Source organism: Notolabrus celidotus, chromosome 16, assembly GCF_009762535.1.
Source record: "Notolabrus celidotus isolate fNotCel1 chromosome 16, fNotCel1.pri, whole genome shotgun sequence".
Lineage (NCBI taxonomy): Eukaryota > Metazoa > Chordata > Actinopteri > Labriformes > Labridae > Notolabrus > Notolabrus celidotus.
This window is the reverse complement of record NC_048287.1, coordinates 26,247,306-26,270,731: the sequence shown is the minus strand read 5'-3', so window position 1 is coordinate 26,270,731 and position 23,426 is coordinate 26,247,306. Positions and strand designations below refer to the sequence as shown.

The window sequence follows — 23,426 nt, the reverse complement described above, 5'->3', positions numbered from 1 at the left end:
CTGCTGAGACTGCTGCCCCCGCGACCCGGACCCGGATAAGCAGAAGAAGATGGATGGATGGATTAAAGTACTGAAGTACTTGCTTTTGACAATACTTAAGTATTCAAAGTACTTCTTAAAACATCTCAAAACTTTGTATTTTCACAAAGCATGAGTGCAGTCAAGACTACATAGAAGTACATGCAGTTTCATTATGTTTATTTAGAAACCATTGCCTGAAATCTCTAGAAACTATACCATGGAATAAAAACAGACACTAAGTTACTCAAAGCACAGACAACTTATTTGAAATCTTGATCTGGAATTAAACAAATGTTACGTAGCTCAACACACTGTCTCAGGTTGGACTGTGAATGTTTGTTTGTTTGAATGGGAAACAGGGAGAACATTTCATACAACACGTATCATTCTTCATTTTAAAAACCTCTAACACAAGCTGAAGATATGGCCATGGGTGCTCAGGTGGAGAATTATAGCCATCATTACCACCTCTAAATGAACGGCCTGATCTGAGTGAAATTTGCTGTGTTTGCTCAGCGTTCAACCGTGGAGACGCACGATATACAGGTACGGCTAAACCACTGAGACAAACAGAACTACACAAACACGTTACTGTCTTAGGGATCAGATTTCAGAAAAGAGAAGGAAATTCATGAGCTGACTTCAAAGCAAAAGTAGTGAATAACTAGAGCATTGATGGAAATGTAGTGGAGTAAAAAGTACAATAATTGTCTTCTGAATGTAGTGGAGTAAAAGTAATAAGTCCCCCAAAAAATAATACTCAAGTAAAGTACAGATACTCAAAAAATGTACTTAAGTACTGTGCTCAAGTAAATTTACTTTGTTACTGTCCACCACTGGTTGGCATACTAAGAGCACTTACCACAGGTCAGCGAAGGCAGCATGGTGAACTGAAATTCACCAGTGCAAAGTGTTGAGGTAAATTTGTTGCCTGGTTTATGGAAAAATCCAACTTTAAAGCCTTGTTACGAGCATTAATGAGAATTTATTTCAAACAAGCATTATATAGCACATTGTGTCGATCATACTGACATCAAATTTTGAAACAAACTGTCCTCGTCCGGGGGGAAAAAGGTGATTTCTAACAGATATTTGGCAATAATAATGGTCAGATACCTCTCAAAGTGACTTTCCAAATAGCTGCAGTTAAATACGCTATACTGCCTAATGTTTCTCTACCCACTTTTTTATCAATAACTCAACAACTTATGCCTAATTTTCCCTGGCTGCTGAATTTATATGTCAAGTTTAATTAAATATTCCAGTTTAGTTTTCAAATCAAGTTTTTTTTCTATACTGTAGACATCCTAAAGAAATCTCAACCTGAAAACTTCCACTTCTCATGTGCTCACATATTTGTAATTTACCACTGTGTTTGAAAAAATACAAATCTGTAAGGATGATGTAGATAATGTAGGCGTATAAATTACAGAAATGTAATACCATAATTTATTTTAATGATATTATCAACTGGATTACAGTGTTTGGTATGTTTATGAGTGTAAATGCTTGATCCCTCCTTTTGAATACTTTTATGTCTTTCTCACGTTGGCCAAACTTTCAACAGATCCACTAACATCAATGCAAAAGGTCACAAGAAAGGTCAGGTCTGCAAAAAAAAAAATCCTTTAAACTTTAAATATAAAGTGAATTTTGTCACTGCCTCTGCTTAACATTTTACCAGGGGGCAATGTTTTAATAATTATTTTTCATATTGATGACTTTTGCAATCCCTCTTGAATTGTTAACTTCTATGCAATCAGGTATTTTGTTCAGTAACATCAAGACGATATGGCTCTTATCAGTGTTCCTACAGAGGAGTCATTAATTAAAACATACAGAGGGTTTGTTCTTAATTTTATTCAGTCAAACTCATTTTTAAGAAGACAATCTCTCAACATGACATTGACAACATTGCAAATCTTACTTGTGGGTATTTGTGAGCATATTTTGTGCTTTGCACCAGCAGCGTTGGGCAGCTGTCCAGGGGAGATAGTAGACTCTTTGCATTATTGATTTGAACATATGCTCCCCTCCTCAGAGCAACCATACGTCAAAGCACCGTAGGAATCTTCAGGTACAAGTTAAACATTTTATGTATTGAAAAAAAAAAAACATTCACAAATGATGGCAAAGTAAAATAGCAAAATGTGAATACCCTACTATTCTCTTTCACTTGATAAAAAGTTCTTTAAGTCTATGTATAATACATAAGAACAAACAAGGGGTTTTACAAATACTTTAACGTCCATAACAGATTGCATAAGTATCAAGTCAGCATCCAGCTTCTTTTCAATTGATTCCGATTTCTTTGCTGTCATCAATCAGCATAGAAAAATGTCTATTATTCCCCAGGTCCATGCCTGTCTTGGTCCGACTGGTCATTTGACCTCCTGCTGTGCTCACTCGGTCCATGCCTGCAGTTAGAGGATGAAGCTGAGAGATGCCTCTATTCTGAATCACTGAGATCTCATTGTTCTTCGTGGCCAGGCTGTTGGCGATAGCTGTCGCGTAGCGGTTCCAAAATCCAGGGTCGACGTTCATTGCTCGAGCTGCCAGGTCCTTCTGAAACATTTCTCCAAACTTTGCTGCCTCTCCACCCAGCAGGGCCATAGGGTTCTCCACTGACAGCCGCCGGCCTCTCCTGGCTGGTGCATTGTTCCACATGTGAGTTCCCATATGAACCTGAAAATGACATGAGAGATGTTAGATTCCTGGATGCCTTTGTTTAAAACTATTCAACATTGATTGCCAAAGTAGATATGTAAGACGCCAATATTTCCTTCCTCCATAATGTATGTAATTTACTCTCACACAATATAGTGATACATAAGTCTAAGTAAAAATGATATTTATATATATATAAAAAATGATATACAGATATGTTTTATTTGGACAGACATGTCGTAAAGATCTGAGATCACAGGCTCTGGCTCTGCCATAGCTCTAAGAAGGGTTTTTGAATTCTGATTTTGAGCAAAATGTTGAGTGACGTATTTGAAAACTTGGTCTCCCAAAATTAAATCTGAAAACAATTATGCTAATTAATCAACATCGCACAGAACACACAAAACACAGTGATTTTCTTAGCAAACTAAAATACTAAATACATGCCGTGTAAAGCTTCAGAAATGCAAAGATTTGTTTGTGCAAGTCTTAGATGAGGAAAAAGGAAAATGACTGGTTTTTCAAATGCAGGTTGGTCTAAATGAGCTACTTGAAGATGCAGGAAAGAGTTTTTGGTGTAGGGATTTCTTTATAGTATTTTCTGACATCTTACACAAGTACATAATTGAGAAAATAAGCAGTGGAATAATCAGTTAGTGATCAATCGTAATAAAAAATGGAAGTCATCAATAGCTGCTGTTAAACATGTCAAAAGTAAAGTCCTCTGTCATCTTAATTTTCTTCCACTGCCAAGTGTTTTTGTTTGTTTGTTCTTTAATGTAATAGACACAAAATAAGTATGTGCAAACTGGCTTTACTCTCTTTTTTGGTCTGGCACAGAGCACCTCTCGCTCCTCTCCCAATAAATATTTAAAAACAGTGCCATAAAGTGTGGTCTTGATTACTGTTCAACACAAAGAAGACACTATAATTTGAGTTTAAACTGTCCGTCAATGTATGTCAGCAAATCTTCCACAAATATAAATCTACAGAATACAGTCGAGGAAATAACTGTACCTTCAGATTGCCTTTAGTGGTGAAAGCTCTGCCACAGATGGAGCAGACGAACGGTTTCTCTCCAGTGTGTGTGCGCTCGTGGATCTGTAGGGCACTGGCTGAGGAAAAGTTCTTCCCACAGGCGTTGCAGTTGTGCTGCTTTGGTGTTCGTCGAGGGGGAACAGGGCTGAGCAGGGAGGTCATTCCTGGGCTGCCGATTGGTGCGTACGTCGGAGGGATGTGGACGCTGAAAAGTGGGTGCTGTCCTTCAGATGGGGTGTTTGGTTGACTGTGACCGTTCAGCTCGGTTTTTATCATGCCTGATGGTGGCCCGGTCACCAAGCTGGGGATGATCTGACCTGGAGCTGGAAAAAAAAGCACAGGAGAGATTATTGAAATGTCCAAAAGAAGAAGCAACACTTGAAAAACTGAACAACTGCAAACATACCTCTTTCTCTGCTCAGTTGGAATGACATGTTATAAGGAGCCTCCTCTTTCACACTCGGCTTGCCGGCCTGTATTCCCCTCAGCTCTTGGGCCTCCGCAGCTCCTGATGCAGAGGAAGGAGACTCAGATTGCTCTCTCTTCACTGAGGCTGCAAAAGGCTCTTGGGATTCTGGCCTGTTCTTGTTCTCTGCAGGTGATGTGATTGTTGTGCTTGGTTTGTCTGAGTTGCTTTCAATCGGAGATGCAGATGCACGGGGTGAACAGGAGGATTCTGACATATTCGGGCTGTTTGTGCCGCAAAAGTCCGCCCTTCTCTCGGATAAAGCCCACTTGACTTGGAGTTGGCTGCTGTCATTAAACCCATTTGTTAGGGATTTTATACCAAAGGAGTGGTTTAGGTTTACAGTAGAATCAATCATCCTCATTTGGTTCTCAAGAGCGGCTATACTTGAGATAATGGCGGAAGACTTGGGAGTGGAATTGTAATCAGAGATCAAGGGTTTATAAGGGTTTACACCTTCCTCCATATTTTCTTGCTCTTCTACTTCTTCCTCGTTTACATCCTCCATTGAAATATCATCAATGAGGTCATTGCTATTACTGCTTAGACTGTCAAAGTTTCTCTCATTGACGAACATTTCGCTATCCATCCCCTGCAGCCCATCCACCAGGGTAGAGTCTGGAATCTGCCCCACCATGTGCATGCGAATGTGCTGCTGAAGAACGACTGCGTTGGTGAACTTTTTCTGGCAAATAGGACACGAGTGTTGCACCTGAACAGGTGGATTTTCTCTGTGTACACCAATGTGAGCCTTCAGGTTACCCTTAGTAGTGAAGGCCCTGCCACAGACTTTACACTTGAAGGGCCTTTCCCCAGTGTGAATACGGTAGTGCATCTTCAGCGCACTCTGGCAGCTGAGGACACGGTGACACAGGACGCACTGATTGGGGTCTGTGATTTTTTTGTCAATGTTCTCCACCAGTTGCTGAAGCTTTGAGGTTTCAGATGTTTGCATAGCATCCAGGAAGCTGAAGCCACTGGTTAGGAGTTTAGTCTCATCTGAAGTGATTGAGATAGGCGGAGAGTTTGAGACAGGGGAGGCTGAGACGATGGGTTCAGGTGTGGTGACCACAGATGGGATTGTAGTGCTGGTTGCTTCTGTTACTTGGTTGGCTCTTTGTCTCAGGGAGCTGGTTTGGGGCAAGTGGACTCCCTCTGATTTTAGTATATTGGATGCTTCTGTCTCACGGTTAGATTGTGGAGACTCTGAAACAGGAGAAAAATGAGCCTCACTGCCTCTGCGGTTAGGTGACAAAGATACACATTCAAAAGGAGCGGGCTGGAAGGGAGATTTAATGGATGGGGTTACACTTACAGGGTCATTCGAGCCTCCAATACTTGTAATAGTGGAGGAAAGCGGAAGACCTATAGAGGCTGACAAAGTTGCTACAACAGGTTTGCTATCCAACCATGAGGAGCCAGGTTTTTCTGGAGGGATGGACATACCGTAGGGGATCCCAGAACTTGTTGGCACATTGTCAAGGTATTCTGGCACTGGGTAGGGGTTCATCTGGACATGAGGATACTTATCTTTGTGCCTCTGGAAGTGCACCTTCAAGTTGCCTTTTGTGGAGAAGCGATTGCCGCAGATGTTGCATTTGAAGGGCCGCTCTCCTGTATGGGAGCGCAGGTGGATCTGCAGAGCGCTATCGCTGCCAAACACTTTGGCACAGAACCTGCATTTATGCTTGAAGAATGGCTCCTCTGGGCTGGGCTTCGTCTCGAACAAGGACACGTTTGGCATTTTCCCTTTCCTGTGCTTCATCAGGGCTGCAAGAGGGTCAAGTGCATTGGCTGTGGCAGCGATGCTAGCCAAGGGATTGGGGAAGATGACGCTGCTGGGGGGGCTCTGAGGTAGAAATGGCAGGCTAGAGGATGAGCTGAGGAGGCTGCTCTGCCCCAAGGGAAGGGGGCTGGAGGAGCTAAGTGTCTGAGTACTGCTAATGCTGCTGGTGTGTGAGCCTGTGTACTGAGGGAGTAATGCAGAGATGCTGCTGCTAGAGCGAGGTGGGGTTGAATTCTCTGAGGAGGCTGAGGTACATGTTACATCTCTAAAGGAGGATTGTCCAGATACAGTTTGTGGTTGGAGACTCGGGGACTTATCAAATCCAGAAGACATAGAAACAGCAGCCTGTCCATTGATGGATGAGGGCATTGTACCTGACAGAGGCAGGATGGGAGGAGGGACGATGCCTTGGGAGGGGAAAGGGTTAGGTGCCAGAGACAGAGACCTTGACGCTGGATTTAAAGCTGCCTGTGTCGGTTGCCTGTTCATGACGGCTACCTGGCTGCAGATCTGCTCAATAAGCTGCAGCTGGTGGACCTGTTGTTGCTGCAGAGCCAGCAGGTGCTCCAGAATCACAGGGATGGCTGCTGAAGCTGCCTTCCCTCCAGTACCACAAATATTGATCCCCTGGGAGAACTGGGCAACAGCCACCCTGGTGCTGTGGAGGATCTCCAGCGTCACGTTTGTGCTCGGCATACTGTAGCTGCCAACACCCGACATCTGGGGGGAAGTGGCCTCAGCTGAATCTGGAGGCTGGGGGCTGGAGGTTGTAGTGTAGTCGTCCTGTGGACAATGCTCAAGCTCCATGGCTTCCCGATCAATGCTTTCCTCTAAATTGTCCAGACTCTCGTTGTCATTCACAAGTGTCTCTCCCAGCTCAAAGCCAGCATCTACGGACTCTTCTGCAGACAAGTCACTGGACGCCACGCTGGGAGCTGGAGAGGGTCCAACAGGAGATACCTCAGAAACTGGTATCCCATCATTGTCTTTTACTATCAGCACCAAAGAATCCTCAGTGCAGACTTTCTGATGTTTACTCAGGTCAGTCCATGTGAAGAACTCAGCACAGCATTTTTCACAGACGTGTGTTTCCTCACTGCTGCATCCGTCTGTCTCTCCTCTTTCAGTTCCCTCTACAAGGCCTGAAATTTTGAAAAAAAAAAGAGATTTAGAATGCAAAATGTAACATATTTGTCCACATAATTTACATTTTGTGTACACTAACTTTAAACCAAACACACAGCAGAGTCTAATCATTCTGCGATTTCATGTAGAAAGGCATTTTCCAGATCCCCCAAAATTGTACGAAGATAACAACATGCTTATCTGAATTTTAAGATTTTTTGAAGTTATCCAAAACATTTTTAAAAAAAGATGAATTGATTAAAAAACAAATTATCACAGTTCTCTAGTTTGATATATAAAACCAAACTACAAACATTAAACATTGAGAGTTTTGAAAATTTAGAAAACAATGAAGTTATCTAACTTCTTAATCGTGCATTAATACAGATAATTAATGTCACACATATCCGTATATTGTTTTTGCTTTATTTTCATTAATACATTTCAGTTCTCATCATTTTAATGTGGAAGAGTATTGGGTTCAGAGATGAAGACAAAAATAATTAGAGGAGGAAGATTTTTGTATATGCACTACGAAGACAAAGTCAAAACTTTGACAATAAATTGTAAATACAATTTTGTGAATTATTTCAAAATGTCAAGAAAAAAAAAGTGGAAATGTAATTTTGGGAGAAAAGTTGACGTTGTCTAAAGAGGGGATGCCACACTTCCACATAAAACTGTTTCCAGGTTGAAATGCTCCTTTAATCACCAACAAACTCTTGCTCTCCCCTGCTCTATTTTTTTGGTTTTCTTGTAAATAAAAAAAAAACCCCAATAGATTATCAAAACAAACAATACAAATGTAGAAATGCAGCATGTTATCATGCCGTTAAACCTTAAACTAGCACAAGACTCTAATTATATGATCATTCACAAACACGATAAACAAAAGTTGCCTTTATTTAGTCTCCCTTTTTGGCTTTGTTTTCCACCAATCTGAAAATTTAGCATCTTTTGTAAACAGAGCAGCTGGCTTAGATATTGCAGCCCCTCCTCTGTGTGATAACAGTGCCCTCATGTAGTGAATCACATCAGCAGAGGGAGAAGAGCTGGGCACAGACTGTATGTGATTTGTGATCATTTACACCTCAACAGTGTATCTTGCTGTTTCTAAGTTATTGTTATAATTGTTCATGATTTTAAATGTACTCATATCAGTGTATGATACATCGATATGTTCACAGATTAACCCAAAGCTTCATGCTACCTTCAGGGAACTTTATAGAAGTTTCCTTTTTAGTTGTTTAAGAGCATAACTGAAAAAAACAACTTCAGCCATCTCTGCTTATCTTTCTCATCAGTAATCAGAATAAAACTTTTTTTACAAATGATGTTTTATTTTGGACTCTGATCTGCTTAAAACAGCGATGAACACAGTGCGACAGCGCATTGGCAATGTGATACGTAGCAGCAGCAGCAGCTTTGACCTGGAAACAGTTTCATTCAGAAGAGTGACGTCACCGCTTTGCAACCATTGACTTTAAAGTGGTCTCTAAATTATATTTCAACTTTTTTTTTCAGCATTAATGAATTTTGTTGTTTTTTCACAACATTGACTTCTGACTTTCTTTCTCAAAATTGAATTTTAACATTTGCCTCAAAGTGCACAATGGAAACAAATCGTACCCCTCTCATTTTTTTCAAGTTTGGCCTAAATACTCCTCTGTATTTTACAACATACAACATTATACAAGAATATTTTGTAGTTGTCTATCCTGACTACAAATAGAGAAGTTATGTCAGGTACTGTTGAGCAAATTGACATAAACATATTTAACTGTAAAAACATGCTTGTGATCTCAGAGTGTTTTTTTCTCTGTAAATAGTTTAAATTTGATACTCATAGCAGAAGCATTTCTAATTTATTTCTATAATAACTTTATCACTGCTTTTACTCAGATAAACCTATCAGTATTGTCACATTTCCAGAACAAGATAACTGTGTTTTACAACACGAAGCTATCAATGAAGTATAAATCATAATGACAAACCTGTGTACAATATAACAGCTTTAGCCGACGACACTATATTGTTTCCATTACTCAATATAAAAGACATATTAAGTTTTAAGAGACGTACATTTAAAACAAAAAAGGAAACCCTCAAAAGACCCAGGAAATCTTGGCATGAGCTCGACTCTACGTTCATACTTGTTTTCGCATTTGTCAGTCTATTTTCAGTCAAATCTCCAAATAAACTGTGACTATAACATTCACCTAGCACATTTCTATAACATTTATGCTTCTGTCACGTTTGGAGAAAGTCTATTGACATGTTAGTTTCCATTTGTCCTCTTTCAGCAGCTGATATGTCACTGATTCTGAGAAAAGATTTTACACATTAGATCCAGTGTTGCATCTGTTCAGGCTGTGCTCCATTAGGAAACAGTCAGGAATACCAGATGGAAAGATTTGAGGAAATCAATAGTAAATTATTGTTACAAATGCTCCGGCTTCCCTGCACCAATTTAAGAATTACAATTAAAAAATTAAAGGCAGGAATAGTTTTGTTTAACACGAGTTTGAGATGAGATGATTAAAATTTGTATTTAATATTTTTGAGTTTGAAAGTATTTCTTATTTTTGAAAATTTCTGACATGTATTTTGATAAAAAGGACACTACAGGATGTGTGTGTGTGTGTGTGTGTTGCCTACATATGTGCTGCACCTTTGTTCCTTAACAGTAATGAAAGGAGTGTAAATGAGGGTGTTTGTGCTGAAATAACTAGCATGTGTGTGTCCGCCTGTTTGTCCACCGAGTGTGTAAATATGTTAGTGTGTATTCATGTACTCAATCCAATCCAGTAATCACTGTGTTTTTCCACCTGAAAGAATGAGTCCAAGTGTGGTCAAGCTTAACACAGACTGAGATGCTTTGTGTATTTACATGTGTACCAGTAACAAACACACAGAGCAATCTCAGCACTCATTTTCAACATGTTTTCTGCAAGCGAGAAAACATTTACGTTAAATATTCCTAAAACTGTGAAAATAAAAGCTGCATTTTACTTGTTCGAGTTTAGACAATGAGAGTGTAACCACAGCTGAGTGATTGAAATCTATTTAAAAGTCAAACTGGTCAGTAAATAATCAGAGTCGCTGGCTCACACAGTGGGTGGTCTGAGGATCACCAGGGCGATCCAGCAAACACAGGCGCAAAAAAACTTTTACTGTTGTAGCTCAGGAGTTTGTCTGCACTTTGTATCACTTACTTCCAGGACAAACAAAGAAAAGATCAGTTTGGATTTAAAACTGTGGATCTATTTCCAAATATAATAACATTAACAGGAATTTATTTTTAAATGTCAGCCTCACTCAGTCCATGATGTTAGGAGCAGAAAACAGATTTATGTCTGTTTCTTTCTGTGTAGTTTGGCGATGAGTCGAGAAAAGAAAAATCAGACAAGCAAACAGACCCTCAGCCCGGCGTTGATGCCTCTTTGACTCTGTGTGACCTCCGGGCTGCAGAGGTCTCGGGATCAGATGTACTAATTGTATTATGATCCAGACGTGGAGCACTTGCCCCTCACAGGGTGAGCCCGACAAAGGTTAAGACAGCAGGCTCAATCAAAGCCCTTCTCTGGGTGGTGAAGCCCCCTGCCCGGCTGCAGGACTGGGGGAGGGCCTGTTCTACACTCGACAACTTTTCACTTCCACAAATAATAACATTAAAAAGAATAACAATAAAGCAACAAATCATTTCACTTAAAAAAATCAGACACAACAACCAGGATCATTAAAACAAAGCGTGAAACTGGCCGAGGCTTTAGCTGGCCTTTGATTTTGAGATCAGGCTGGTGCCATAAATGAGGAACATGATTAAAATATATTTAATAAACATATTAAAAATATATATTTTACATCTAATTAATTAAATTTGAATCTATTTTTTAAATAGTCTTGAAAGGAGTAAAGGTTTTCCTTTTTTACTGAAGAGTTTGTAACCTAAAGAAACAGCGTAGGCCAAAATCCAGACAAAATTCATTCAGTTTGGTAAAACACAAGACCAGCGTTTGATTTTAAAATGTTATTTTATGGTTAAAAATGTTGCCGAAATAATTTATCGCTCTGTTATATCAAACACCATGGTCAGTTTAAGAGGTTAAACTGACCATGGTGGTTATGAATGGAAGAAAATAATTGTAACTAATAATAAAAATGTAATGAATTGTCTAATAGGCTTAATGTCTGGACTGTTGTCTCACTACAGATACAGGCCATGTGAAGATGAAGTGGTGTCCTTACCAACAATAACTACAAGCCTTATTATTTGTAATGAAAATGTTCACACATTTTATCTCTTCTCTTCTTTGTGACATTGTAGACTAATTTGTAGCACAAAAAGAGGCCATGTAACTGAAGCATAACAGTCTATAGGAGTTCCATAAAAAGACGCTTTTGATCATAAGGCCACATTTTCATTTCTGGTTAATTTGTCATGATTTTAAATGTACTTGTTTTCAATAGAAATTTAAAATTTATGACCCAGAACAGGGGAACCTCAAACACGATCTGAAGGGACTAAGTCCCTCACATAATACCTTTACATGAGATAAATCTACACATCAGTTCACAACAGGCCTTGACTGCTCAACCCAACTAAAACCTTAAATATAAATGATCAAATATAAAAGATGCAAACTGTTTGAATTTTCATTCAAACAGGTCTTAATGAAACTTGAAAGCTAAAATAAAGTAAGTCACATTATATTTAATTTTTACACCAAATAATGAACTTTAAGGAGTCTTTAGTTTCTGTAGGAAACCGTAGGTTTGATTTACTTTAAAACTTCAGACTGAGTTGTGTTAAAATGTGTCAGAAAATCAGATTACAGTATTCATAGTACAACTAACCCCAAAACACATTGCGTAATCTGAGAAGATTCACCACCTTTTTGGTCATTTCAGACTTTATCAGTATTTCTGTTATTTGCAATAAAACTTGAATAAGAATGTACTTGAGAGCAGTTTTTGTTCCTGTTTTGGTTTGTTAACAGCAGCTGAAGTAAACCCAGTAAAAGTCGCTGAAAGCCTGCAGGACACCTACCATTCGTGCAGAGGAGTCCGCTCCGTGTCGCCTCCTCCTCTGAGTTGAGGTGCTTGGGTTTGGCTTGCTTGCGCCGGGACATGTTGCTCTCTGTGTGGGACTCACTGCTGCCTTCCGCCGACTCATCTACGAGCAGCGACTGGGACCCTTCACAGTCAGCGAGCTCCGTGGAATAAGCGAACTGAGGCTGCTGTCGTTGCCCGTGTGCAGATTGCGCATGTCAGTGTGATTGTGATGGAGGAAGGAGAATGCTTTTACGACTCTTGCTCCCCTTCGCTGGGTGATTGGCTGAGGTCCAGCCAGCTCACGCTAGATATGGAAATGAGGGATGGGGTTTAATAATAATTAGTTCACTTCCTGTCCGATGTGCGGCGACTTTTACGCACAACTCCGAGCAGCTCCAACATGGTTTGGTCCTAAAAAAAAAACTCCTCTGTGTGAGCGTCTCAGGGGTAAAACTTTCTCAGCGAAGGCAGCACCTCGATAAATACGTTTTAGATTTAAGGCTCTGCCACCTCTCTGAGCTTCTGGATGAGTTTTAGTCAGAAAAGACGCTCCAGTTTGAGCTGACTTCTGAGGATGGATGCATCGCTCGAATATGTCGCCTCACACGAGAAGGAGTAGTTATCCCTTCACAGCAGGACAGGTTGTATGTCAAGTATGTTAAAACTGCATCAAGTCCAGAATCCACGGGCTGGAAGACCGTGTTCTTGCGTAAAAAGGCGAAAACCATCTCAGGCGAGTTAAACACGTGCGTAAAAACAAACTTCATGCGTAAAAATCTTGCTCCGCTCACAGATAGGTCCGATCTCAAACTGCTGGTTGTCGGAAGTGAGACTCCCTGGATGGTCTGAGGCACCGGCGCTCTCCTTGTTGCCTCCGCCTCCGGCCCATCATTAGATGCCTCTTCAGCCGGCTGCGATAGGCTACTGCCAGGATACCACAGGAGGTGTTGGAGCGCTTGCTTCATTTGTTACGACCTCCCACAATTTGGCGCCATTGTAGACCGAAAATGTCTGTGTTTGGAGAGAAATCTTACTTTGAGTGTAGACCAAGGAGGTGTGGAGGGTAATCTTTAGGAGATTAAATAGAAAGAGACTAAACATTCAAGTTTTTGATCAGCTTTTCTTATTTGGTTGAGAGAAAGTCACACATCTCAGTTGACAGCTGGAGTAAAAGTCTTGTTTGTCACCTAAAGCTCATAATGGTATAAAGCCAGATATTTTGAGAGTTAGCTGTATAATTAAAGGTTCTAATGTTATTGTTTGACCCACCCCTTCCTCACGCTGCAGCTATTTCAAAGCAGAGAGAAGAATGAAGCATACTTCACCAAAGCTGTAATCCCCCCTTCACCAGGCTTTGTCCCAAAACTTGTAATTATGTGGTATTAAAAGATGCAGCTGGGGGAGGACAGAATCAGCTGTTGATAATTGCAAGTACTACACAACAGCCTGGTATTGATCGGCATGTCTCCTATTCCCCTGCTATGGAGAGATAAGAAGGCCCCCGCTCCTGCTGGAATATAATTTCTTCTGACCTATCAGGTTGCTACAGACTTATGATGAATAGCCAGAGTGGCCTTATCTGGAAACTCGACCCTCCTTGATTCGTTATTGATTCTTTTTAACCAGCGTCGGCACACAGAATCAAACCAGCAGCTACTTGACCATGATCTCTTCCAGATTCTAACTTGGCCTACACCAACGCAGACCGCACTCCAGTCTGAAGCACCACTTCACTCAGATTATTGTGTACATCTGTTACAGGGGAAAACGCATTCGTATGAACTGTTTATTTGGATGAGACAGTGACAGTTCAAGTTACATAAATCATAAAGATTAATCACTTGGTTTTCAGTTTTTCACAGTGCTGCTTAAAGTAATAACACATAAATGAATTCAGTGATATTAAAACAGACATAGCTGTTACACAGTGACATCATTTTCTAACAAAAACATCCACTTTTAATCTTAAGCTGTTCAACTGTGTCAACATTTAAAGGTTTATTCTGAAGAAGAAGTTGTTGCACTAGAGTCCAATCTTCGGGGCTGTTATTTTTTGATAAACTTTTGTGTCTTTTCTCTGCTCGGCTGGGAAAATCAACAACGGAGGTTAGCACTAATCATCTACAGACAATCTATTTCATTGCTTTCCAGTACAACCCATTTGAGTGTTTATTCTCTTATCTGGAGGGCCAATTGATGCAAGAATAAGTTTGGAAGTGCCTTTCAGAACAACTTCAATGCCACTCTACTTCCACCTTGGGAAAACAGCTATTTGCAAAATCACATAAAGACCATTTGTCAGTTTAATACACAGTAGGTCATTTTCATACCCAAGACAGAGACAGATGATGTCATTTTTTCTGACAGTCTCAACCTGTCACTTTTTATTTTGGCCACTTTGGTGCCAACTCCTTCAAATGTCATTTTTTTTAGGCTTTGAGCCAACTCAGCATTCATACAAATTACATTTATACTCAACAATATCAAAAGGTTTCATACTGTATGCAATAATTAATGCCTAAATAAGCTAAGTCTCAGCTGCCAGTCTTATCTAGATGATCCAAAATCTAAAACCTTAAAACCTAAACTGTATTAATGGACTGATAACACGAATAACAAATGAAAGCTCTTTATTGTCGGGATTTAGTTGTGCTGACCCTTTAAAGCGTACTTTAGGAAGTTGGAAAAATACTAAGTGGGGTAAAGGAAATAGAAATATCCAACAGTACAAAGCGCCACAGGCATCAGCCTTAGTTGTAATTTATGAGCCTGCAGAGCCCTCTGCTTCATTTGATTTACTTTTCAATGAAACTGACAGCATCATAACAATTTTTTAGTTGAAAATATCTCTCCTTCAGGGGCTTCAGGGTGGCCTCACACCTTTTCTTACCCTGCTACAGAAGAGATCTAAAAGAATTACACTCACTCAGGCTTTGTTTCCACATATAATCACACAAAAGGATTTCTCTTGAAAATGATCATAAATCACAGGCCGGATCAATACGCCTGGCCCTGGCTGCACTAGCCTGATAACACAATCAATACTGGGTATTTGGATTTTAATTAATACATGACAGCGTCCCAGACCTGAAACAGTGAAATATGACCTCAGTCCCTTTTGAAATACGTCCTGCAGAACATCACACGCCACAGCTCATCAGATGTCGATGTGATCTACCTGACCAGCTGACGACAGGGAGAGCTGAGAGACAGAGAGGAGGAGGAGGGAGAGAAACAAGAGAGCTGACATGGGTTTGTACAGGAATCAGGATAAATGAGGCCAAGAATCACCCAAGCATCTCTTTGAGGTAGTATTTAGGAATGGTGATTTGAGCTAATGCTAACATTAGCAAGATTACTCTCTAACCATGCTGATAAAAATTAACTGATTTTGATGTGTGATTATCTCAGTAATCAATGTCATCTTACATGATCAGAAGAGTCATCAGTAAAGCCTCGGTGGTGTCTAGTATCAACCGGCCTGTGGTTCTGGGGAAACAGGTGATCAGCAAAGTTAATGGTGTTCATCTGCTGGGGAACATGATTGCCTGAACAAAATTTAAGAGCAATTAACACAATAGATGTCAGGATAATTCACAGACAAACACAAATAGCCATCTGCTTATGCCTCTGGGAGGAAGAAGGGTGACAACCAAAGTTGTTGGTGTTCATCCTCAGGGGACCATGAATGTGGGTATACACTTTTGGACAATTTTATCTGTACAGGATATTTCACCAAAAACATGATCTGCTTGTGGGACAATAAAAGGGTTGGAAGCTTAGACATTGGTATTCATCCTCTGGGGACCATGAGTATCAATTTGTGAATATTTCAAAATTTCCATAATATTTACTTACACAAGAAATCTGTAAGGACATTTTGCAGAGTTGTTAAAATGCATCCTCTGAGGACCACAAATGTGCAAACAAAATTTCCGAGCACTTTATCTGAAAGTTGACATTTCAATGAAAAATACAAATCCCCCTGGGGAAGGAGGATGCATCCTCTGAGAACCATGCATGTCTTTTCAAAATTCCTAAGCATGTTATCAAAACTTTTTCTGCTATCTTAGAACAAATCACAAATATCGATCTGCTTTCTTTATCTCATGTGGTGAGGAACAGCAAGTTATTGGCCTTCAAAATTTCTGTATGAAACTCCAGAACAATGTAAGTAAAACTTCTCAGAATGTTTGAATAAATACGAAATACATTCATCTGCTTAAGCTTCTTTAGAGAAAGAAAGAAGAGGAAATTTAAGCAAAATAGATAAATATCACCTGCTCGACTGTACTATTGAAAAGTTTGGGGTTCTTCTTAGTCATTGGTATCCATCCTCCATTAATGATCCCCAGAGGATTAATACCAGTAACTAAGCAAAACCATTAATATTAGTTAAAAATATTAGGGCTATTTATTGAAAGAAAGAATTAATAATCTACTTTTGGTTTTACCTGAAAGGTAATATTTAACAGAGTAATTGGCATATTTCCTCTGGGGACCAGGGATATCTGTTTAACATGTTAGAGATACTTATCTAAAATGTATCAGGTTCTTATACTGAAACTTCTTAATATCAATCTATTTGTGGTTCTATTCCAAAATTCAGCAGTTCAATAGAGGTATTGGTTTTCATCCTCTGGGGACCAAGAAAATTGGTGAAGCATTTTTCGCAGGTAGTTATCTAAGCTTTCTTGGGCTGTTCCACTAAAAATTAATAAAATCAATCCACTCCTTGTTAAAAAACTCAAGGGATCAGCAGAGTTGTTGATACTCATCCTAGGGAGATCATGAATATAAATATAAATTCAGAGCAAGTTATTGAAAAGTTTGAGTAAAAAGTAAAAAAAAATATGTGAACCACGAATGTCTGTGCAAAATGTAAGAGGTTATGATGATGTGTCCGTCTAAACCCAAGTGATGGACTGACCAACAGACACGTCTTGGAGCTGCACTGCTTGCATGGCTAAAACAAGAGCCCGAGTTCATTCTCACGTCCCTGCAGAGAAATCAACAATTGTCAAAGCCGATACGGTAGCTCAGACGGGCAACGGTGCAATATCTAAAACCTTCACTCAGCAGTTATTGCAGCTGAATGGGAGCGGGCCCTTCATCCCAAAACACAAAGCAAACGGGGAATAGACCAAAAAGAAATCAAAAGTGAACAAAGAGGGATTGAACAGAGAGCGGAGGGTGATAGACAGCAGCGAGACAGGGCTGTTAGGTTATGTAGACTGAGGCCCGAGTGGCTGGGAAATTTCTGATCGCTTTAATTCACTACACCCAACTTGGCTCTCTGCTTTTATCTAACACTGTGTTTCTGTATTGATTTTTTCTCTTTATCTTCCAGGCCGGATAAGAGGACAGAGAAGTGCAGGAGTGAGAGTGAATGGAGAACTTTCCTGAAGATTGCTGCTATTCTCCGGCTTATTGCCTCCTGTCCTTCATGGTTTCACATGACGTCCCGGGTGTCAGGATCGCCTTCAGGCTGGAAATGAGGAAGCTGATGATACGAGCGGACTGGGATCAAAAAGGAGGAAATTGGCAAAGGTGGAAAGAAACAAACATAAAATAAATACACTTCCAAAAGTTTGCTGGTATCAAATCAGTGGAAATATTTCAGAAAAGAGGAGAGAAAGAGAATATTTCCTTCAGGGGACTCAGGAAGGTGTTGACGTAATCTCAGCATGGGAGAACCAGGGTTGCAGATTGAAACACCTCCTCAGCTGCTGTTTTTTTTTTACACATAAAAGCTTTATAATGATGTGTTTGGGACTTTGTTGACGTCCAAGTTTACATGACAACAAGCTAACGGCAAAAAGAAGCTGCACATTTTAGGAAAAATAGGGGGAAATTATTCCTTCTCACAAACTTGCGTGCCAGTTACAACAATGGGTGTAATAAAACAGTAGTTAATTACAACCTGTGTGCATTTAACATCTAAGACTGGAGGAGAAAAACACAGTGTATTATAATGTAGCAGCCTCCTTTACATGAAACACACCAGACCATGTTGTGACAGAGTATCCTGTTTTTAGCAGATCATTTACTGGTCTCTAACAGAATCAAATTTGAGATTACAACAAGATCCAAACTTTTAAAGCCAAAGGTTTTTGAAAACAAAGAGGAGAGGCTCGTGAATGTGCCAGCAGGACGCCTCCTTCTTACCCCAGAAACAATTAGACTTGTTTGGAATAAGAATGGATGGTTTCAGAACAAAGTGAAAGTAAGAAGTCTTTTCAGATGTGGATAACAAAGCAGACTTCCCACAGGTAGCCTGTTGTTCCACTTTTAGCATTAACAGAATCAGCATTTTGTAGAAGTAGTAACTAATAACCCGGTTGTTAATTACTTAATATGAGAAGTCATGGAAAGATTGTTTATGTCAGAGTCAAAGCAAACTTTAAAGATGTTCATGACTATTTTTTTAGGGGAATGTAATTCTTCTAACAAGACAAACAAATAAAAAGTTGAGTTTTTGTATCTAACTGTAACTTCATGCAAAAACCAACAGAGTGCACCTTCATTAACTGACTGCAGGACTGTTTCTCAGTGCAATCTTTAAGGTATAGCTTTTCTAAATAATTGAATCAACAAAGATTTAGTGTGTTTACCAACATTTGAGAACAGTACAGAATATATGGAAAGACCTTTACATGAAGTCCCATTGATAAGGAGATCTCAGGTAAAGTGTAAAGTGATCTTCTCATGAGTATAACAGAGGATTAGGGCAGCATTAAGGAAGACGAAAAACTGAGATTTTAAGAATTAAGTCTTAAATTTATGAGAATGAAGCAATTTTCCAGGTATTACATCATAAGACAAATAATTCAGAAACTAACTAGATTGAAGTTGAAAATTTACAAATTTATTCTCATAAATTTCCGACTTTATTCGATTTTTTTTTCTCATTGTAGACCTAACCCTCTGTTGTACATGAGGACTATAAGACAATGTAAAAAAAGTCAATTTTCTTTATAATTTTCAGGCATTCAGTTTAACAAGCCTTACTCATTTTCGATGTCACCACAAATACCTCTATCAGTCTTTTTTGTTACATTCTTTTATTTCATGTATTCCCACCTATTTAGTAGCATTTCAAGTATTGTTTTCTCTAGTACTACTGTGATCCTTAAAAATAACAGACAACCTGACTTCCAGCGCTAGAATGCTATTTACTCCAGGCCTATTTTATTAAACGTTTGCACTATGGAGCCCCTGTATGGACATTGGGACTTTTGGGTTATGAGGGATAGGTTACTGATAGATCCAGCTGATGTTATCCTGCAGTTTCCTGTGTCCAATTTGTATATTTGTGAAAATCATTTTAAAAATCCTGAGGAAAAACAAAAAAGTGCATTTTTTTGTTGGTTAAAGAGACCAAATAAAGACAAATATTATTATTTATTCTAATCTAAAGAGCTCTTTAAGCCTATTCAGTTTGGGTCAAAGATGTACTTTTATATCCTTCAAGTTTTTTTTTAAGATTTTCCCATTTAAAGCTTCTTCAAAGTTCCTAAAAAGAACTCGGAAAGCCTATTCTAAGAATTAAAATCACGAACAAAACCCCTAATGGATCCCTAAATTGGTGTAATTCTTCCTTAGAATCATACTTCTATATAGCCATTATCTTAAGAACCCTTTTGTGTTTATTTTAATACATTTCAGGGCTAATTATTGTACTTCTTATAAAGATAACAGATAGATTTAGACACAGATAGCTTTAATCGTCCATTTACGCCCAACAGCTTTGACTTAGCTTTTACGTTTGATCTTTTACTAATAAGCTTTGCTGTTATTACCAAAGTTAAATTCTAAATTAAAGTCACAAATGAAGGTTTCTGCTAAATGTACAGTAAACGTTCTGAATGCGACCATGACTGGCACAAACACATACTAAAACAGTGAGAGGAGCCCTGAAGGCTTCTGGGACACGTCAGAGCAACATATGTGAAGATTTTTTAGCCTCCTGGTCTTGTGTGTCTCTCAGCGGGAGACACACAGAGGACAGAATAATGATTAGGAAAGTCATCCTGAAGCCCACCAGGAGAAACACAGAGTCCTCATAACTACCAGCACAAGGCCTTTAACTGCGTTTAACCACGGCTGCCACATCAGCAGAGGAGAGAGCAGGAAAATGAAGAGGCAAAACATTTATACTCATCTTAAAGAAACTTTGTAAACATGAATGATGAGGTTAAGCTTACTCTTGTGTGTGTGAAGTTTCAGATCCGTGTGAAATGTGAGGTTAAAGCTCACAAAGATCCTGCAGACAAATAAAGGTGTTGTTGTCCCCCGGCCCAGTAAAAGAGTAAAAGGCCTGTCGCTGTCTGCACACAAAGAAAGGAGGCAAGAAAAAACAGAAACTCAAAAGAGGCCAGACTGATTTTTATGTGAATGTTGACTAAGAATGGTCTCCATCTGTGTAAACCCACTCAAACAGTGACTTCCTGTGAGTAACAGTCTGAAGCCTGGAGCGAATCACTGATATTTATCATGCAGGATGGCACACATTCCCAGGCTCTCACTCCGACTGCTGCTGCTGCTGCTGCTGCTGCTTCACCAGGCTGGCTTGGGCCTGCTGAGAGAGACTGGGCAGTGATTGTAGGTAGGATTGTTTTTTATCTGAATAACCTACAACCACACGGCAGACATGACACAGACTTTTTAGATGTTTCACAATGAGGTGGATTAACAAGAGAAGTGACTCAGCTAAAAGTTTAAAGCTAAAATTTTGAGGATTGTTGAACTCTTAATTTACAATATGGAGAGTGGGCGGTTATAATCGATCATCTCTGGAGCTCCATTTCTGCTGAACTTGGTAGCAACAAATGAAAACGGAGGAATATATGAGTGTGAACAGTGTATATGATGAATTCCCAAGCCAAACAAAGCACACAACCTTAAGTTATTCATTGCATAGTTGCTGATTATGTCTGTTACGAATTGAACTAGAGGACCCTCCCTTACTAGTGGCACTTCTTGTTTGTTGCACTTCCCTGGAATAACAAAATTATGTCACATATGCATACTGCACGTATGATGACATCATGTATAATGCACACACTAGACACCAATCATTGCACGAGTCATGATACAAAGATGCACTGAACTTAATTCAACATATGTAATGAGCACAGAAGAGGACGCATTTTTTTAATTTGATGCACAGAATATTTGAAAATTGGTCCTCAATAAAAATAAATGAGTAAATAAAAAATACTTCATTTTGGGGGCAAATTTGCAACCATGTCTCCCAGTTCTAAAAATGCAGTGTATGTATACTGACGCCAATTATTGCCTATAAAGTGACACCAAAGATGTTAAGGACATAATATCCAAAATATGTACTGTGCATGGTGAATTATGTTATTTTGTTGTTGTTGTTGTTTTTAATTTCATGCACGAAATATTTGAAAATTGGTCCTCAATAAAAAAAAATTAAAAAAGATAAAAAGATGACTGTATAAATAAATAAATAAATAAATAAATAAATAAATAAATAAATAAATAAATAAATAAATAAATAAATACAGCCTCCTCATTTTGGGGGCAAATTTACAACCATGCCTCCAGTTCTCTAAGTTTAATGCATGTATTATGATGCCAATTATTGCACCTATGGTGATACTAAAGATGCAAGTGACAACTTTTAAAATATACATTGAGTATGGTGAATTATGTGGTTTTGTGGTTGTTTTTTGGATACACAGAATGTTTGAAATTTGAAAATTGGTCCACAACAAAAACATTTCCCAGGCTTCTCAATCTGGGAGGATATTCACATCTTCCTCTTCCACAACCTTTGAAGAAGAAGAAGTGCAAAATGCTGCCGGTCGTTTCTAGAGCTCAGTGTTGTGCGACTTTTCCTCGATAGCGTCCGGCCGAACAAACTATAGAAGCGAAGCAGCAGACACAAATGTGATAGAAGCTGCATGAACAGCATCTCAATAAATCACAGCAGATGTGGAGTTACAGATAAACACCTTGGCGTTAAGTCACGGTGAATACTGAACTTATTCAGTTAGAGTCAACCAGATAAGAGGCGAACCAGATCATCGGTTAGCTTTTGGGACGCCTGTGACACTTCAAACTAAAAACTAACTATCGCCCGTAAAGATTGACCCACAGGTCTGGAATTGCAGACTTAGGTGACATGATGTAAAAGATGTGTGAAGATTTTCTTGGGTGTATTATCAAATTTGACCTCCTGAATGTTACTCAAAGATGAGCAAAAAGATCTTATTGCTTCATGTCTGAACTCGAGCAGTGTAGAATTGGGTTTACCTCCATAAGATTTAGGCTTTTTCTCACTAACCAGAGCATGCTACTCAGTTTCTGTGTATATGCCACAGATTTTCATAGTTGTATTTGAGAGGGGTTGAGATATGTGGTTATCTGCAGTATCTTTACATTGTTATGGTTCCCCTTTGTTAACCTGTCACATGTTCTCTGTTAACGTCAAGATGTTTCGGTGCCCTCTCTCCACACACTCCTCTTGTATGTCAGTGGCAGTAAACGCACCCTGCAGTGCTTTCAGTTACCCTCACGCTCAGCTGTCACCCGGCTCCCCACGTATTAATGATGCAATAAAAGGCCGTACAGGAGGAGCAGGTTACGGGTAATTGCAAAGCCATGCTCCATAAGGCCGGCTCGGTTTATTTGATTAACCTCCAGTGACAGGTCAGATGTTGGGAATATGTTTTTCACCCAGATGATCACGGGTCATTTATGACCTCCTGCTGATGGATAATCAATAAGTGGACGCACAGACGAACCGACGGATGACAAAATCTGTCAGCAGGGTTATGTTTGTGTTATGTCTGAACCTACAGGCCGAGGAACCGGACTACTTCATCGCACTGCAGAGGAACGCTGACAGGGTTTGACCGGGCTGGAAAGAAAGAAGAATAAGAGAAGAGAAGAAAGAAGTGTAAATAGAAAGAAGTAAAGAGAGTGAAAAGAAAAGAAAGAATAAGAAAAGGAGAATGAAAGGGGAATAAGAAAGAAAGAAAGAAAGAAAAAGAGAAGAAAGAAATAAACAGAGAGATGAAGAAAGACAGAATAAGTAAAACAGAAAGAATACAAAAAAAGAAAGAAAAAAAGAGAAGGAAACAAAGTGAGAAAGAAAGAAAGAAAGAAAGAAAGAAAGAAAGAAAGAAAAACAGGAAGAAATAAAGAAATGGTACAACAGAAAGAAAAGGAAAAATGAAAGAGAAGGAAAGAAACTGAGAAAGAAAGAAAGAAAGTGAGAAAGAAAGAAAGAAA

The 23,426-nt window shown here is 39.3% G+C and overlaps 1 protein-coding gene and 1 long non-coding RNA gene across 3 annotated transcripts in view; one reads left to right on the top strand and one right to left on the bottom strand.

Moving 5' to 3' along the window:
• Positions 1-1,873: 1,873 nt before the first annotated feature.
• sall3b (spalt-like transcription factor 3b) overlaps positions 1,874-23,426 on the bottom strand; it is a 40,355-nt gene continuing 18,802 nt past the window's right edge. The window contains exons 3-10 of one of the 2 annotated variants that reach the window (XM_034704059.1): positions 20,594-20,749; positions 20,366-20,488; positions 15,588-15,647; positions 15,246-15,360; positions 12,154-13,169; positions 4,133-7,120; positions 3,706-4,049; positions 1,874-2,706 (exon numbers count right to left, since the gene is read on the bottom strand). In XM_034704059.1, the coding sequence (XP_034559950.1) occupies positions 2,314-2,706; positions 3,706-4,049; positions 4,133-7,120; positions 12,154-12,235 (3,807 nt within the window). In that variant the 5' untranslated portion in view covers positions 12,236-13,169; positions 15,246-15,360; positions 15,588-15,647; positions 20,366-20,488; positions 20,594-20,749 and the 3' untranslated portion in view covers positions 1,874-2,313. Of the gene's footprint in view, positions 2,707-3,705; positions 4,050-4,132; positions 7,121-12,153; positions 13,170-14,509; positions 15,361-15,587; positions 15,648-20,365; positions 20,489-20,593; positions 20,750-23,426 lie in introns of those variants that run through there. The other variant, XR_004634225.1, reaches the window with a different exon arrangement.
• LOC117827498 lies at positions 15,301-17,748 on the top strand. Its single transcript, XR_004634226.1, has 2 exons — positions 15,301-15,410; positions 17,509-17,748. It is a non-coding gene; the product is annotated as an uncharacterized LOC117827498 (long non-coding RNA).